The sequence below is a fragment of the Strigops habroptila genome, chromosome 2 (genome assembly GCF_004027225.2).
Source record: "Strigops habroptila isolate Jane chromosome 2, bStrHab1.2.pri, whole genome shotgun sequence".
NCBI classification, from domain to species: domain Eukaryota; kingdom Metazoa; phylum Chordata; class Aves; order Psittaciformes; family Psittacidae; genus Strigops; species Strigops habroptila.
The window spans coordinates 37,217,864-37,237,597 of NC_044278.2; the positions used below are offsets into that span (position 1 = coordinate 37,217,864).

Here is a 19,734-nt window from a genome sequence, read left to right on the forward strand (position 1 = left end):
ACTGGTCTCTTAAACTGCCTGCCTCTTACAGAATTTTCCGGTGAGACCCCAACCAGCTAAACAGCATTAGAAGCACTGCTGGGCGGAGGTGAGGAACTCCCAAATTAATCACATATTATTCTTCTGTGAGGTCTGCTTGGAAAGATTGCTTCTGCTGCATGGTAACAGATGACAGTGTGCTATATCACCTTCACCTTGGATTTCTGAAGACTAAGCAGACTAAGAACTGATACCAGCACAACTTAAGGGAGTGTTTCAACATTTTAATTTGTGTTGGTTTACAAGTATAAAAGAAAACCTATGTATCAGATCTTGCATACTCTTATACACACGAATAATCCTTACTGAGCAATCCCTTGTGTGACTCAGGACTATTCAAGTGAGTACAGTTCTTAACAGTAGCCTTATACTCTTCCATTCAAACCATATACCTCTAGCATTCATAGAGGAGAGTAAAACCGCAGTCAACCTGAAGCAAGACATCACTCATTCATACACATACATCCTTTGTAGCTAATACTATCCTCTCAGTGCAGCCACTGGGTGTGCTGGTAACAACACTGGCTAGACTGTCATTAACCTGAGAAAAAACTGCTTTTCCTAGCATTACAGCACGCTTTAGAAAAACAAGTTTGTCCTTTAAAACAAAGGTCTTAACAGAGTATCTTTGCCTCTATGACTCCCTGTTATACCTTCTTTCTACTAGCAATGGCAGCACAGCTAGATCAAAACATATATAGAGCAGCAACCCTGTTAGTTAATCTGCACTCCAGGCTGCAGTGACATGAGGCACTGCAAAAGCAACAGCCCTCATGTTGATGGAGTGTTTAAACTCTTTTTGGTTAGTCTGCACAACTAAAGCATAACCACACGACAGCAATGTAACTCATACAAGTATCTTTTTTAATTTTCCCCTCTCATAACAGTGATTTAAATATTCAGTTCCCTATGCATGCACTTCAGGAGATTGGTATAAAAATAGGAAGTAATATGGCACACTTTCTAAAAATATGCATATACAGTGGTCTTCATCATTGGTATGTGAAGTTAAATGGTACTCAAAATGTCACCACACTGGACTTCTGCCTGTGTAGCTCTCCTACTGCTGACTTCACCGTAGTACAAATATTTCACTGGCTGAGATTTGTGAAGTTTCCACTGTTTCTAAATGGCAAAATCACAACTGCACCATCACTTACAGTATCTGCTTTAAGGATTTGAGAACTGTCTCTTTAGATGTGAAGTACTTCTACACATGAAACCACTTTTTTATTTTTTTCTCTCCAAGGACTAATGCTTCAGACCAAGGTACCTCTGTAGATAGGCAACAGCCATAATTCCCTGATTATTGATGAGTATCCAACTATAAAGTCAGATTCTCAGTTTTAGCTAAGAACACCTGAAAATGCGTCCCTGTGTGCTGAACTCTGCAGGTTTAGAAGCAAGGGGGTTACATTCTTACTTGCTCCTTTAACTCACTACTGGGAAAAAAATAAAACAAACCAAACCCACAAAGCTGAAATATTCTTCTACATCATCTAAAAAAGTACAGAGAAATACTACACTGTACATCTCTGTACAAGTACAGAGAAATACTGTAGTGTCTTCAAAGCATCACTTCGCTATTCTATGCTCCTCAGAGAAAGAAATTAGAACTGAGGTGTTTGGTGTTTTCCTCAGATACTGAGGTACATTCCCATGGCAAGCTGAGGCCAAAAATTCCCTTGCAACCCCCCCAATAATTTAATGAGAACTACATACACATACCACACACAGACACATAATAAGCAAAATAAAAAACAGAACTCCATTATAAAACTGAAGTATGAAGACATTCATTTACCGTGCAGTAAAGAAAAAATAAAAACATCTTAGTTCTTTGCAGCACTGCATGTGACATATTTCATGATAAATTACCTCAGACCTGAACTTGAGACACATCTAATACAATTATGCTGATGTCATCCCAACTGAAGAACTTCACATCCTCCATGATGATAGGATGGAGGCTAAGCTTAGGACAGTAGTTGATGCTTTTGGTCATAAATTACTTGTTTCCACTAGCAGCTATAATGAGTAATATTCAAAAGAAATGCAAGGTGCTAAACAAAGTGCAAAAAGGTTTCACTCAATTTTTGAAAATAAAATTGGTTTTGTGTATTTCCACTAAACTCTTGGGTGTCCATATGCTAAAGCTTTCTGAGCAACTTGCAAAATACAGAAACACTCTTATTCATGATGATACAGTGCACAGAAGTCAACAACTTCCATTTCCTCTTTCAGATTTCAAGCCTGTGATACTTCTGAGGTAAAGAAGTCAGAGTGTTTACAACTACTGATATTAAACTAACCATAACATATCAGAGCCTAAAAAAGGAGCACTCAGTGTCTTCTATCACCACTTAAGTCACTGAGTTGCCTGCTTGGTGTACTACCAATCCCCTGACAATCAGGGCAGTGCTTATCTCTTAACTTCAGCCATCTTAAAAAGGAGATGGATAGTCAAAACTAATTGTCAAGGCATCTGGTTAACACCGAGTAATAGGTCTCCAGAGAATGATTCATATCACTTGCCTTAAAAGGATGTTTTAAGATGGATTGAATCACTCCCTGGAGATGTACTCTTGATAGCACCCACATGACTAGTTCACACTACCTGCCCAGCTTCCAGATATTTAAAGTTATGTAAAGTGAACACCACCCTAATACCAGCTGATCACAAAGTATTAGACAAATGAAAATGTAAGAAAAATTAGCTGTTCTAGAACATCCCAATTAATGTGTTAAATTTAATTCCCTTACTAACAAGCAGCAAACGTGAAGGGTGAAACTATGCAAAGCTAATAACCCCTCTGTCCGTTCTCAGTAACAGTCACATTTCAGTATTAGTGCCGGCTAATTGGCTGTTTCTTGGCAACCTAGACTACAGTGCATTGTAGAAGTCCAATTTTTATACCTCAGAGAGAAGTATTATCTTATTACACTGATTAGAGTGTAAAAAAGTCTGCAATTTGATCAAAGCAGACCACAGCTACAGTCAGTATATAGTCAAGGTCTATGCTCTGTTTCCATGCTAGGGTGGCATGCCATAATGACATCCTATCTATCTGAAATAAAATGCATTTCCTTCCATCCTCAGATTTCCTAAGTAAGATGAGCATCAGGCCAGTTCTTGAAGATTGTCTCCTATGATTGCAAATAAGCATGTGATAATAAACCTATGTGCAAAACCCTCTGAAGTAGAGTTCTACAAACAAAGATTGCTCTCAGTACACAAACACACATAGATACACATACTCATACAGTACATTTTCCACAAAGGTAAGCTTGTCAGTTGTCATGCAGTACTACACCTGCAAGAAAGTAATTCCATCCACAAGACACAATGTCCAAGATACACAATGTTCCCAGCAGGTGATCTGCCATCTTCCAAAGGCACCTACTTGCTTCCAGATGTACTAGGCATTGGAAGAAACGCTTTGATTAGGATTCCCCTTTTGAGAATCTATTGTCTTGCTACTGCTCCGTACTTCATCAGAATTTTCAGGAGATTTCACCTCTGCCTTGTCTATCAGTATGCTGGATTTGGGAGGCTTGCAAATAAAGCAGAGGAACTTGAAACAGGACAGCAAACCTTCAGAAATGCTGGATGAGAAGAGCTTTTTGCATGGGTGGCAGAACTGGTAGAATACCAACATGAAGAGGATAGCCATGCAGTATCCTATCAGGAGCTGCAAGACCAACAATGGGGCACAGACATACAGGTAGATATCAGTTTTATAGATGTACCACATCAGCAGGAGGAATGCATTCTCGATGAATCGTAGCATGTAATACACAGTCAGTCGGTACCAATTTTGGGATTTGTTAATTAAGTCAGGATCATTGAGCTTCACCTGCACTGCTGACCAGCAGAACATGTTAATGCCAGCATACAGGAAAGTGAGAAGACACAAGACAATGGTAGTGCCAACCCTGCTCAATGCCTTCTCTATGTTCTCGGGAAATGGGGACTTGCTTTGCCAGAAGAGAATCCATGGGTAGAAGAAAAACCCAAAGAAATTCACTAGCACAACAGGGAGAATCCAGATTTGAAGGACTGAACTGAAAAGGACCAACACCGTAACCCGTATAGCAATCTCAAAACTTCTCCACATGAATATGCAGAGGTAGGCGGCTGGTTTCACGCTGACATCATAATCATCATACTTAATCTTAATAGCCAGGATGTTGCAGCGTAAGGCACCATACACAATTGACAGGAGAGAAAGGACCATAAAAATACCTACAAAGAGAAAAGACAGATCAGGACCTTCAGCTTAGCAGAAGTTAAAGACATTGCAGATGCAGTTGTTTTCACAGCAAAAATCCCCCATTCCTTGTATACACTTCTGGGTTCTTACTCTAACCCTACTTTCTATTTCAGTCTCCATTTGTTACTTTTCCAAGTAGCTAGAAAGAAAAAAGGCACTTAACAGTCAGAAGCATCTCTCCTCCTCCCCCTGCTGAGGGCTGTTTGTACATACACTGTCCTTGATAATTATATAGCTCAGTCATAAAAGTATCCAACCTGCTCTCAAACCCCCACAGTACTCCACAAGGCAGAGGGGTGCTACTCCCCCTCCGTACAGATGGAAATCTGCAAAACAGAAGCTGAAATTTTGGAGTTATTTGAGCATGCAGATACCTCATTGCTTGTGAAGTTCTGTGCTGAAGCAAATTGTCTAAAACAAAAAGCTCTGTGATGGAGCTCAAAATTGAAGGCCAAAGCAATTTAAACCCAGAACCATCTGCACTTTCTCTGCCTGTGCAGACACACATCTGCACCTGTGTAGAGATTTGCTCACCTGTCTACACTGTGTTTTCCTATACACCTATCTGTATCATGCATTTAAAATCAACACTTCTTTTAAAAATGTCTTTAAATTCAGATCAACTTTCAGTATCTCCCATTTACCCAGAAACCCTCAAGTGAAGGTTTCATGGCTTTTAAATTCTCAGAAAGTGAAGGCAGAGACCAAGTGTTACCTGGCTTCCCTCCAGATGCAGTAGAGGGAAAGCTTTCTGGTATCCCAGGGGTCTTGTCTTGCCACATTAAGTAGGTTCAAATGTACAAGAACCCTGGATGCATAGAATAAACATCCATTGAGAAAGTACCTTGATGTTCAGAAGTGCTAACTGCCCACAGTTTTGTTAGCATTTGCATACTTTCTTCACAGTTTTTACTGACATGCTGATTAGCTGCTGGTTTAGGGGACTAATTTTAGGCATCCCCCAATCAATACTTCTAGTTTCAATCTAACATTTTGTCCATTCAAGGAACAATTTAAATGCAAATGAGTTAAGCACAGTTAGAATTATTCAGTTGTTTCTTTTAGAATTTCAATGAAACTAACCAAGCTACATGCTATGTGTCATGCTACAGACCATTATATTTCATCAGATATAACAAAACCATCAGAGTTGGAAATTCTTGATTATGTCAATTACTGTTGCATTGCTTAGCAACCAGTGCTTTCTGCAGCCTTCAATTAGTTTATGTGTCAATATCCTACAAATGAACTGGATTCCCTGATTTGCTATAGCTCTATAGCCATGACTATCAGGATTTTTTCTAATTACAGTTATTCATTTATAAGCATGATTTTGAAATAAACAAGTGTATTTCAGGATCTCTAACAACTTTCTAACTGGATTTTCTTTATCATTTTAGCTAACCTCTCTCCCACCCTGATCCTCAAGCACCTCTGAATTATTTTGGAAAATAATTAATTAATCCTTTATATCTAATTTTCCAGTAGCACTAAGTAAGCTAAAAAATATTTGCCATATTATATGGTAATTTTGTGCAGGCCAGTTTGGTGGTGCATAAATTCTTGAAAAATGGTTAGTTATTTTCTTGTTTAACACTTAGACATTTAAAAACACCTAATAAAAATCTTTCTTACTCAGTAGTGTACTTGTTCTCAGAATTTGGTTGAAAGCAAGTGCAAGTCAAGAATACTGCTTCATATCCCATGGCTCTTCACAAAAATCTTTCCTGTAGTTTTGAGCCGGCTCTAGAACTATGAAAGAACAAATAACTTCCAGCAGCTAATGAAGCAAAAGAATATTCTCAAAGTTAAAGAAACAAAAAAACCCTGCACACTGGGGACAGGGTGCTGCTGTCCTGGAACTCTGCTTGCTTTCTGCTTTGATAACCCAAGACATTCATCTTATTACCCAGTTTCATTTCAGGGATTTTATATTAATCTCAAACTTGTCTTACTGCCCTGGAACAGTCTCAAATTCCCTGACAGTCCTTATGAAGGTGGTGTTTCTCTTTTTCCTTCCTGAAAGGCTGGAAGGAAAAGAAGGCTGAATTTATTACAAATCAAAGGTGCACACTCACAGAGTCATCCAGGGAGACACTGGTTTACTTTGGTTTTTTGTTATGTCTTAAGTCTGTTCAAGACCTGGTCCTTCCCACTTCAGAAATTGCTAAAAGAGTGAATTCTGCTTTAGATGAGCTACATCATAAATACCTATTACTGAAATCTTATATTCCGCTGAAGAATCATAAGTTATCTATTATATATACTATAGCTTTCTAAACTGATAACCAGAACCCTTGAAAAATAAAGGCACTTTTTTACTTACAGCAGGACACCTAGATATGATTTCTTTTTGCCTTAAGATAAAATTTCAACACTTAGAAACAACTATTAATACTCAGACTATGTTGTTTAAACAATGAGAAAAGGATTCTGTGGTCAGAGCTTAGTGAGTTGAGGAGAAGCAACAGCAGAAGCATCTTACAGATATCTAGTAAGACCACCTACAAAGCCCAGTCATGAACATTAGGAAAGTGACACTGCAAAGTTAAAACAGATAAACCCAAACCTACCTAAACCTAAACCTACCTAAACCTAAACCCTAAAACCTTGAATATGACAGTGACTGCTGCAGATTTTCACTTAAAAAGAAGTACCTTCTTCAGCAGAATAATTTTATTTTTAAATGGTAGGAAATCCAACTTTTGAGATTATTTTATCGCTGTAAGCAACACTCAAAAAGATAACTTGACTGCTGTTAATAGCACAAGCTTTTTTTTAAGCTTACAAAAACATCACTCCTACCAGAGACGTACCTTCCACATTCAATACTGCACACTGAGAACTGGCCCTTTTTCAAGGGTAAGAGGCAAAGTCACACATCCCCCATCTCCAACGTGCAGGTTATGTAATTAACTCAGGTCTTTTTGGCACCTCTTGGCCCTGCACTTCTCCAGCTGGTACTACCTAAGCGAAAAGGTTTGGGTCACTGCCCAACAGGAAGTGGACCTGAGCCTAATGTCAGGTGCCTCTTCAACACAGAGTAATAGCTGGCTCTAAAGCAATGCATGACACTGACAGATGCTGAAGCACTTAATACAGGGTGAAGCCCAAATGCACAAGACAGACCTTGGTGTCTTTTCTGGCATGACAATTACAAAGTCACACTGGGCATTTCATACAGTAACAAGTTTGGAACTTCTTCCAGTTACGCTGTAACCAAAGAAAGCGGAATGTCTAGAACTGGGACTTGGATTAGGCTATTACATGTGGGTTTCCAATGTGGCACTTCATCCAAAAACACTTCTATACATTTCATGCTGAACAGTCACTAAAGCTTTATGTCTTTCATCACTAACCTAGAGGCTTTGTCCTGCTTTTAGTTCTCTTGATCTTACATTCTTGGCAGACAGTGAAATGACAAATTTGGAGAATGCCAAACACTGCCAAGAACACGATCATCCAGAAGAAAGCATCCAGAGAAATTAATGAATGTCATGAAATACACAAGAAAGATGCAGCGTGGTTCTTGTCGACAAAGTGCTAGGCAAGGATGCGTGCTTTTTTCAGAACTGTTCAATTCAATAGTGAAAGCAATAATGAGTTTCAAACATATCTGAAAGCAACAAGCCAAGCTATGCAGCATGATGGTAAACTGCTTTAGGTTCACAGCTGATACTGACATCATTACCACTGACCAAGCAGAATTTCCACAGAATAACAGACAGGGTAGCGCAGGGATGGAAAAAAAAAAAAAAAAAAAAAAATATATATAAAGTGAGAAAGAAGAGACTGGTGAGGAGACAAGGCAAAAAATGTGGAAATCAAAACACAAGGAGACAGTGATATTTATAACAGAAATAAATGGGAAAAATAAAAGTCCACTTTGGAGGATCAGTGTCAAAGAACAGGGAAATTGAAGACATCTGAAGTGTGGAAGAAGAGCTGGACTCGTTGTTAAATTACTTTGACCATGCTGCAAGATCAAAAGGTTAAAGTCATGTAACTGTACATGAGAATCCCCATGTACACCAACCACAAGCTGAAACTGTGCTATGCATCATTCCCACTTACTCTGGAGGCTGAACAACACTGGTGAGCAAAAGGTACTACTGCAGAAATAAGGTGGCTAAAAATATTGCAGAAAGTGTTAATATTTTAGAAGGTAAAATATATGGTTAGGACTCTTGTTTTTCTGGTGAATGAGCTCTAACAGACATTGCCACTGTTATGAAAACACTGATTAGGAACACCACCCCCCCACAACAAAACAAACACACAAAAAACCCCCCCAACAATAAACCCCAGTTTTCTTTCTATATATTTTATATATATTTTTCTATATATTATATATATATAAATATATATATATTTTAGAATTACACCTGTTACGGAGATGGGAGACATGAGATGACTACTGCGTTTGATGGTGGGTTTACTAAACTCCCTGGTGAGCCACCTTATCTCTGGCTGTTGAACTTCACCCACAGAAGGTCACTTATCAGTCTGTGATTCAGAATTTATCTCAGCAGTGACTGATAAAAGTCAGAATAGGGAGTTACAAATCATTATTAAATATGCAATTCTTTAATCATCTGGCACCAGCACATCGCCTTGGCAATCATGACCAGTAAGGTCAACACCAGTAATAGAAGAAATACAATAAAAAGGTGACCTTTCTCAAGCAAATGCCATCTGCAGCAAAGTGACTGGAAATTCTGCTAATTGCACCACTCAGCAAAGGATTCAGCTGCTTTGTTCTCATCCCATGTCACAGATGCCATGGTTATTCAAAGAGACTACCTTAGCTGTGAAGTAAGGTCAGGAGTAATGTCTTTCAAGTAACAACTGCTATGACCTTAAACAACTACTTCTGTAAAAAGACAAAAAAAAAAAAAAAGACCTGTTGTAATATCCTTATGCTCTGACTCACCCTTTGGAATACTAAAGTTTTCTGTTCCCTGAGTTGAGGGGAGAACCCTGATGTTATTATAAAGGCTTCTCTAAAAATCTTAGTTCCTTACCTTGGTACAATGCCAACCGAGGCACCAGAACTGAAGAAAGTGTTCAGATTCATAAATGTGCTACCCTAGCCTCAGCCTCCCTAGCTGTAATGCTGGTAAAGATCCCTGGCCTCTCAGGACATCAGAGATGTAATAAGAAATGTTTTGTATTTCAGTGGAAACACACCTCCAGTTCACAGAGTTGCCAAAGTCCCTTCTTACACCAAAAAGCTGGTTGTCCTATGACCAGCTGGAGTAGGTTCTTCATTTAGCAGCGTGCCAGCAAATCAAGACTGTTTTTTCAAGGAGCTGGAGCAGTTCATGGAGCAAGATGCAAAGTCCCACAGTAAAAGACGTGACCTGGTAAGTCCATGTGGCGCAGCACTGCGCGGTGAAGGCTTAACATCTTGAGTCCAGATGAAATGGCCACATTTGCATACCAGCTTAGTGAGTCCTGCCTTTAGATACCAAATTAAGAGTCTGGCACAAGTCAAGTCAGTTCGTGCCCTCGGTCCATATCTGAAACCACATTCCTGAAAGTACACCTTCCTTATTGCAGCAAGGCAAAACATGCTCTGCACTGTGCCCCATGGAATTTTCCAGAAAGTATGCTCAAAACCCAAAATGGAACAGAGGCAATTTTTTTTTACTTCTTCAAGACAACAGCTCAGTGCCTCCAGCTGCCTACCTCTCATGCCACAATAGCCACTTTATCAAATTAGTGTTTTTATGGCAACCCAAGTATGCTACAGGCATTGTCATGGTCTAAAATATGATCATATAAAGATAAACTTGAGAGTAACATCACCATCAAAAGCTACCAGGGAGATGAAATCTAGTGCATTAAGTTTGGTTCTTGTCCATGACAGCTACACCTGACTGCTGACACTTCTCTCCCTCCCACCAAAATACAGAGGTGAAAACAATAGCTCTACCTACTTCTGGCAGCTGTGATCTCCTGCTGCAGGACACAGATGTAGAGCTGGAGCGTGAGCTGGGGTGCTGAGCCGAGGAACGCCTGGATCACAGACGCCCTGCTGAATGCAGACCTGTGTGTACACAGCTTGCCTTCAGCCTGTCCCACTTCTTTTTCAATTTCTTCTGAGTACCCATCCTTGGGCATCTGCCTCTTCTTCGTGATGCTGACATAGGGCTCTTCAACTCTGCCAGCATGGAAGTAAATGTAAAAGACTTCCACACACCTAGAAGCAAATGTAACAGGAAAAAAATTAAAGCATAAGTCTTCCGACTCCTTAGTATTTTAAGCCATCATATACTAAGTCTTAAGTCATTTGTTCATAGCGCAAAACCATTCTTAAAAAATGTGAACTACATGCAACTAGAGGGCAAGAATATTGCAGTGCCCTTTGGGCTGCTTGCAGCACTCAGACATGGGAGGAGGTTTAGTTGTTTCCTATAAGCTGCCCTTGCTCTCTGCTGTCCTATTAAAGTCCTTAAACTACTCATCCACTACAATGTTCATAGGCTGCTAACCTAGGACTCAAGTTGGAAGTTTTTCTTCAGATCCTCATTTCTTTCTCTTCTAGTTATCCATATACCTGTGACATGCTAACAGGGCATTACAATAAAAACACTTTTCATCTCTTAAACAAAAAGTCTCAAGATGTTGGAGAGGAGTTCAGGGTACAAGTGGATGTACATACCTCATAAACAGTTGGACTCTAACTCTTGCTTTAACAAGCCATAGCAACAAGAATGAGAACAAGCCTCACAACCCTGGAAATTCACATTTTTTTTAAAAAAGACACAGAAATAGGAGCTTTACTCCTTACATTTGATTAAATTTATTGCACTGTTTATGTAATATTAAACAATCTTGCAAAATATTCAAAATAAGAAGATGCAGTGTTTCCAATTGCTGCAGGTCTTCATACTTTAAACACAGAGGGAACAAACCCTCTTGTTTATGTAGGTCTAACTTACCAAAGACTAACTTCCAAGGAACAAAGTGATGCCAGCTCATGCACTTCTATATATGAATTTCATATTGTTGTACTATTTGCTGCCTCTACATATACACAGACAATAATCCAAAAGGGTTGGCAGCACCAAATGCCGTAGCAGCAAGGACAATCTGGCTCTTTGGTTATTAAAGAAGATAACACAGCCTCAGACAGATGCCTGAAAGGAAAGTTTCTGAAACTCCCTTCCAACAACTAATTTCAGATTGGCAAAAACTTTAAAAAACTATTCTAACAGAGCTGTTTGGATATGAAGGTGTAAAGGTTGTGCCTGGGCATCAAGCAGGACCCAAACCACTCAGGTCAATAGTCAGCCTTGTCTGGGAAGTAATAACAAGTAAAGATCTATATAGCTACAGTTGAAGTCACAATTTGAGGGGGAAGGGAGAGGAAAGAACCTTTATTTCTACCACACCGCATGGGGTCCTAAAAATACAGGGCATGCCGTCCACGTACAGCAGGACTATAAAGGATAAATGGCATTGACTACTGAAAAATAAAACCCCCAGAAGCCCAAACCCAGTATGGACACAACCTGTTTTCTTTTATGCCTAACACTGGTACAGGTTTAAGAAGAAAAACAATTGTAGTGTGAGCAGCAGAACTGACGAGGACTGGTTTCCAACCCAGAGGAAAGCTGTGGATGGAGAAACCCCCACTGAGAGGGTGACCTGTGGTACCAGCTCTGGTCACATCATATCTTCTCCTGTGTCCCGACATGCATGGCATCTTCTTTTTGCACAGGCACCATCCTCTGATGAGGACTGCGGTCTTCTTTCCTTCCATAGTGCCTGCTGGGGTTCATCATCTCCACCTGGTTGCCTCTGTAGGTAATATTTGCCGGAATGCAGCACCTCCAAGAGTCTGACAGGTCAGATTTGGCCAATAAGTTTTTGTAATGCACAAATAAGGCTTATCTTCTATTTACAAGTATCTCACAATCACAAAGCACAGAGCTATGCTTGTCTGAGACTTTGAACTCCCATTTCCTCTTCAGCTTGACTTTTTTCAACAATTGCAAGTCCGAGTTTACCACAGCCTTTTAGGGGAAAGCTCACAGACCAAACTGATGAAAATTCAAATAAAAGCATACTGACTTTTATTTTAATAAACTTGACTTCATTTTTCCCCCCCTAACAGGACCACTAGCAACTTTCAACTGCTCTGGATGGAAAATAGTTTTAGGATCCTGTAGTATTATTATCCTCAATCCCCTAGGAATCAGCTACCATTATCACTAAAGCTATTCAAAGTGCCTCGTGTTCCAGAGGCTCCATTCACAGTGGTAACTTTCTATTTTCCCCTTGTTAACCATTTCAGTCCCTGCCAATCTTGTTCCATGCGAAAGACTCCACACAGCCAAAAATAAAGTGTGAAAAATTAATAAAGCACAACAGTTCATGAAGCCAACAGAGATTCTGAAACAAACACATTCATTTTATTCCAAAATAAAGATCCCAGAACATTTTTGTCTCGCTTAGTATTCACAGCCGTCTATTCATCCTGAGCTGAGGGCAAGTCCGAAGCTATTACAGAAAATGAAATCTCAGCATCAGCCTCTGAACTCTTGCCACGTATCATTAGAAGCAGATACAGTCTAGGGACCCATCTAACAAATATGCAGTAATCCCATAATAGAGATAAGATTCATAAGACTACTGACTATAGCAAGTATTATAATCAACAAAATGTTGGGTTTCGGAGCAAGCATTTGATTCATATTTATTACCTAGGTATTAAATAGAAGTATATTGTTTTGTGATGGGAAATTTTATACCTGTATAGAAAAGCAAACGCAATGTTAAACAGTCTAATGAGCAAACCTGAGAGCCAAAGGGGACTTTTACCAGCACAACAGAGCAATAAAAATGGTAAGTGCAAGCACTCAGATTACATCAGCAACGACACTGATCTTTTCCCCAAGCCCTGCCCATCCCATCCCACACAGAAGTGTCTTGGAGGTCACGCTTTCTGGGGCAAATAACAAATGCAGTCAAGACTCTAGCTGGTGCCGCTGCCCAAGCAACTGCTTCAAACTGGAGCAGACTGGCACCTGATACACTAGAAAGAGCAAGCATCAATCTAAACATTTAAGTAGGCACTTGACGAACCATCCGGGTGAGAATAATTCAGAACAGTGATGAAGAATCAATGCAGATCACACACATGTGCTGGGTTACAACTGTGCCTGTGAAGTGCATTCTGAAGGGCTGGGCATTTTGTCTTTAAATGAACTGGCTTCTTCTTTTTTAGTATGAAACACAACTAAGACACAATGCAAGAGAAGGTAGATTTAGATCAAATATTAGGAAGAAATTCTTTACTATGAGGATGGTGATGCACTGGAACAGGTTGCCCAGAGAAGCTGTGGATGCCCCATCCCTGGAATTTTTCAAGGCCAGGTTGGGCGGAGTTTTCAGCAACCTTGTCTAGTGGAGGGTGTCTCTGCCCACAGCAGAAAGATTGGAATTAGATGATCTTGAATGTCCCTTCCAACCCAGACCTTTCTATGATTCCATGATAAGGCAATTGCTTCCTGTCAGTTTTCCTCCACAGTTACAAACTGCTACAGAATGGGAATTGCCCAGAAGCCCCAGCTGTTCACTGCTCATCACTGCTCCGCTCCTGAGAAACATCAGTGAGAGATCCCAACTTCTGCACAGTCCATCTCCTGCAATGCAATGATGTTTAGGGTCCTTTCAACACATCCTCACATGACATCAACAGCAGAAGGCAAGCAGCTGGCCATTTCACTGCATGTAAAGCAATGACAGTCACAGCACAGGCTCTGAAAGAACTAAAGTTACTCTGAAGAAAATAAATGTCAGATCTACTCTCTACAGTGCAAATTAAGAGGTAAGTAAAAGATGTGGCTGCTTTCTCCCCTGCTGCCAAATCTTGGCAGAGAGAAGAGCTATACTTTTTCAGAGATCGTGATGGTGCCTTCAAAGGGTGATTCAGCAGCCACTTACTCATCTTCTACACAGTCAGTAGGAGGAACAATCCTATACTTACATGCCTGCTGAGAGCAAGCACCTCATTCCCTCTTTTAATCATGGATGCGTGGGATTTAAATACAGGCAAAATAATGGTGTGAAGAGGGAGCAGGCAATGAAACCAGAACTTCCCACAGCCAACAAGCACTCCAAGAACAAATCTCTATTCAAGACGTGTCCACACAAGCTCATTGCAAACGTACAAACAGATTTCCCTAATGGCTCAATTTTTAGCAACTTTTTTTCTTTAGAGTGTACAAAAAAACTTAGAAGTGTACAAAAAACTTGTCAGTCCTGCAGATTTACTTACCTGCATCAGGCAAAGATCCATTCCTTACTCATTGTTCTACCTTCCATCTGCGCTATCTGTTCATCACATCATGGACACCTAACACATCTGCTCAAGAATAAAGGAAAAACAAAAAGGCCTGAAAAGGGTCTAGGCATATTCTCCCCATCTGGAAAAGAGAGAGATATGCATCAACAGTTGTAAAGTTTAGAGCTAGCAGAATCTCCTACAGCAAGGTCAGCCAAGTCCTACAAGAAAGAGAGGCTTTTAGACCTGTGTATTCAGAATTACAAAACAGGTCACTAGGAAAGAGAGACTACTCATGAGAGACCTTCTGCTTCTGCACAATGTGACTGAAGGACTATCTGCACCGTTAGAGCTTATTAGATTTCAAACTGCAGAATTAGGCACCCAAAACATTAATGCCTCTGATAATTTCAGCCTATAGGTTTTGTGATTTGGTTTTTGTTGGGTTTTTTTTCCACTTCCCCCTTACAGAATCTAACTTTGGCTGTAATAGCACCTCCCCTGGCAGTTTGACACAAACATCCTATTGCATCTGCTTTGCTGCTGCCTACACAGTACGTAGACACATGTAATTGTTTCTCCTTATGCCTTCAGAAAAACAGCCTGATCCCATTAAAAAAAAAAGTCTACTGTTGTCTATTGTTTATATCCTTGTCCCATTAAAGTCTGAGGAAAACAGTCATTAGTGTTCTATATAGAGGCCTGCTATCATAGAATCATAGAATGGTTAGGGTTGGAAAGGACCTTAAGAACATCTAGTTCCAACCTCCCTGCCACAGGCAGGTACTTTCAATGTTTTTCTTCAAGAGAAGTTCACCCTTCTGCAGACAGAGCCATCTCCTAACTGCATACTCCTTGTGAGGAAGAGCCTGTAGGCCCACATTCAGCTAACAGAACACTAGGGATAGTAGTTTTAGGGACACCAGCAGTAACTTAGCTTTCTTCTCCATGAAGCTGGTATCAGAAGGAAGCACTGCCAAGTTCACTCCAGTCCCCTCTGGATATGTCACTTGAGTACTGTCTGCAGTAAATCAGATAGTAGGGAACCACCACATCCAGCAGATTTACGGTTCAATCCCACCAACACCCCCAACTTGTGACTATAAACCCCAACTGCTCAAGTCAGTTTGTTGGAAATCTGTGCTACTCACTTCAGCCCCTGACCTACTCATTGCTTGAAGAATAGAAAAGGGCAAGGCAAGTTAACAGGGGGTTCTTCTGGCACACTTCATGAAAAGTTATTTGCACTTTGAACAAATCCCTAAGTGCAGGGCAGTACACTAGCAAAAATACATCCAGTTATTTATTGGAATTGTAGCAGCACCTCAAATCTTGAGACAATCTTGGTGCTACAGGTGCCATCCAAATGAACAGGGAACAAAGAGACAAAGAGATAATGAGCCAAAAAGCCCATCATGATCTTCTCTAAAGAAAAGAAAAATGTATTAAATCTCTGACATTGTGACATTGACTATTATTTAAAGTAATTTTTTTGTGGCAAAAAAAAAAAAGTCTCATTTAAAAAAAAAAAAAAAAAAACCCAAAGAAACCCAAAACCCAGAGAGAGAGAAAGCATCCAAATATATTTTCTAAGCATCCAGACAAATCAGGATGTTCACAAGGAGCAGCACTGACCTGAAATGCTGCAGGAATACCACATGGTGCCTAGAAACCTGCAGTCACTTTGTTCTAGCCAACTCTCTGCAAAGCCTAAGGCATGCCTGCATCCTGGGGATCAGAGCCAGGCTACCGAAGGAGGTAGGAATTTTGCTCTACAAATTGTCCCGATATACAGAGAAACTCTCAGGGAGTGGGAGAAGGAATTAAAACAGGGTGCATTAACACTACTCTCTCAGTATGGCAAAAGTCCTCTCCACGAGAAGGGATGCTCCCTAATTTTAGTGCTTCCAGTGGCAGCAGCATGACAGCAAGTACCTCCTGAACAGGTGGAGTGTGGGTGTTTGGGGAAGGTGGTGGTATGCAAGAAGGCTTTATAAGAGAATGTACTTTTTCCCCCATCACACAGAGGATTCAAAATAGGCTGGATCATTTGGCTTGCAAAGCTAAATAGCCTCCTTCCCTGCCAAGATTTTTCCAAACCATTCCCCAAAATTTAAACCTGACTTTTTAAGGGAAAAAGGCAGGGGAGAAAAATGTCTAGCTTTTAAGATGATGAAGAACACTCACACAACGTACATGGGCTGTCTGTAAAGCAATGCATTGATATTTAAGTATGAATGGAGAAATATCGTCCTGTATCAGGTCACAAAACTGATGATTAGATGATGGATGCATCATCTAATGATTAGATGATTACATTAGATGATAACAAAGATGATTAGATCAGGAGCAAAGAAGCAGAGGTTTACCTAAAAGGATGGGAGAAAATGGTTCCAGAGAAAATGGCCCTTTTCAGTTTACAATGGTTAAAGCCACAGTGAAGTGATGACACAACCAAAAAATATTTTGCCTTCTAGCTATCATCTCAGACTTATGTGTATTCCAATCCACACAGGACAGAAAGCCTCCTGTGCAAAGTTGGGAAAGGTAAGGCATTTCACATGCTGAAAACACTTCAACTTTTACAGTGCACATCTACACCTGTTGGGAAGTGATCAGTTTCTTCTGACAGATATAACAATGTTTAGTGGCAGTGGACAGGAAGGCAAGGAACAGAAAAAGAGACCCTTAATGTCTGTCTCAGACAGATCATGATGCCTTCCCACAGTTCTGTCCTACAAACAGGCACATTTCCCTGAATCTAAAGAGAGGTTGCTTTCTACAAAACTTTTCCTCTTTGATTTGTAGAACCCTTCTTGCCTTTTGCAGGAAATAAGTTTTTTCACGTGGCGCTACCCTCTTTTTATTAGTAATTATAATTCCAGTAATCCTGGGTCTACAGACAGGTTAACATGCATCACTTGGTACTGCCTAAAGGATGCCAGAGGAACTGCAGCACAGGCACACTGCAGTGCTTCCAGAACATCTTCAAAACTCCTAGAAACACTCAGTTTGTAAATCTTTGATAAAGGCACAAATGCAGAGCTGGTGACACAGTCATACACTGCAGTATCATGAAGAGGAGAGGATAGGAGAGAAAAGGGCTTCTGTACACACACTACTTTTACATCAGCCACTGCAGCTGGCAGCTTGCCAACACAGCACAGTGTGTTCTGCACAAGATAAAGCTTGTGTTGCAAACAGATAAACTTACGTTAAGAAAGAAAAAGTGAAATTGTGCTTGGTGGTTAAGGTCAAAGCAGAAGTCTACATCTCTTCCTGGTGATCAGAAAGAAATCCTTTAATTTGTTGTTTTTGTTTACATCCTTTGTTTCCTGCTGCACAGTTTGCAGTTTGACAGGACATTCTTTCCTTGTCTGATTTCAAGAAACTGATTTAGAATGACAAAAGTCATGAGCCTAATTTTTACTCTGGTAGTTGCTTTCTCTTTAGTTCCACTCTTTCCAAAGAATGGGGCAGTATTTTGTTCTTAGCTTTCAGAAATATCAAGGCTCTTCAAGAACCTAACTGTTATGCCATAATTTAAATATCTTTAAAATATTCACAAAACAAGCAAACAAAAAAATCCAGCCATGGTTATAGAGAAATTCTATATATGGGGTTTTGAAGTTTAAGATGTTTTGTAACATCCAAACTGTTGAACCTCATTAATGTGAGCAAATCTTCCTTTTTCACATTGGCCAGGAATTTCAAAAAGTTGGGGATGCTTTTCCTAGCCTCTACTACAGAGATACTGAATTTATTCCCTTTCTTTTTAAAGAAAAGAGTTGAATGTAAATTCAAAATGAAAGCCCCACAGCAAACATTTTGTCACGGGATTTCCCCCCCCTTCTGTAACTTTTCATCTACCTATTGGGGTTTTTTCCCTAAGGACACTTTCAGTGAGAAGTTGAACTGAAGCTGAAAAATCTCCAAAGCAATCTGGGGCAAGAAGCTCACTTTCGGAGAGAGGAGACAGACTACAGCATTATCAGTCTTTCCAAGAGGCGCGGATGAGATGGGTTCTATCATTGTTTTAAACTAGCAACTGAGCAAGTCTTCCTTCCTGTCTTGGAGGTAACCTCAGAGCAAGGTGTTACGGATGAACCAGAAGCGACCAGAGCCGTTTGCAAAAAGCCACACGGAGAGAACACAAGCCCAGGAACCGCCACCCGGGAAGGGAGGGGGGTCTCCGCCTGCCCGCCCCTCCAGAAGGGCTTTTCCCATCCCCAACGCCAAGCGCTTACCGAGGGCCGCAAAGCACTGCGCCCCCCGCCGCGCTTCTGACTAAGGACACTTGCAAAGGGAATTATTCCTCCCGCACCTTCAGAAATAAGACTGGGAGGGATGCGGTCGCGGGTAACACCGGTGCAGAGCAGCAGCGGCAGCCCGGGAGCGGGCGCGCCCGCACGGCGCAAAGGCCGGGGCGCTCCGGACACCGAGCGAGCCCCGCGGGCTCTCCCCGCCGAGGTGGGATGGAATGGGATGGGACGGAGCGGGACTCACCGACCTGACGAGGGGCCCGAGCTGCAGGAGGTGCAGCAGCAGCACCAGCGGGCGGTCGCGGCTCACGTCGCGGTGGATGAAGACCAGGCTGAGCTGCACCAGCGCGCAGGGCAGGAGGGCGAAGAGCAGCGTCAGCCACTGCCACATGCGGTCCCCCGCCGCGCGGTACGCCCCGCTCAGGCACAGCGCCGCCGCCGTCTCGGCCACGAAGAGGACGAGCGACACGAGGACGGAGCCCGGGAATTTCATCGCCGCCCGCCCCGCACCGCCACCGCCGCCCGCGGGGCGCGATCTCGCCGCGCTGCAGCCGCTCCACGCCCCGGCCCGGCCCGCCCAGCCGCCGCTCGCCGAGGCACGGCTCCCACTAGGGGGCGCCCACCGTGCGGGAGCCGCCAGCGCAGTCACCGCCCCGCGGGCTCCGGCCAGGAGGGGCCGAAGGCAAGGCCCGGGGGTCGCCGGGGCCCTCCCGTTGGCGGCACCGGTGTGGGTGCGCTCGGCACTGGGTGCTGGTAGCGCCCGGGCTGCGCTGTAAATGGAGAGAGCAACCCCTCCTCGCGTTTCCTTTGGCCATAAGATACATAACTGACCTGCGGGGGGGGGGTGGAAGGATGAGGCTGC

At 41.7% G+C, this 19,734-nt stretch overlaps 1 protein-coding gene across 1 annotated transcript; it reads right to left on the minus strand.

Moving 5' to 3' along the window:
* Positions 1-246: 246 nt before the first annotated feature.
* XK (X-linked Kx blood group) lies at positions 247-19,391 on the minus strand. Its single transcript, XM_030476456.1, has 3 exons — positions 19,121-19,391; positions 10,256-10,518; positions 247-4,285 (listed from the first exon to the last, which is right to left on the minus strand). Exons 1-3 carry the CDS (start codon positions 19,363-19,365, stop codon positions 3,459-3,461), a joined length of 1,335 nt encoding a protein of 444 aa, XP_030332316.1. The 5' UTR covers positions 19,366-19,391; the 3' UTR covers positions 247-3,458.
* Positions 19,392-19,734: the final 343 nt, after the last annotated feature.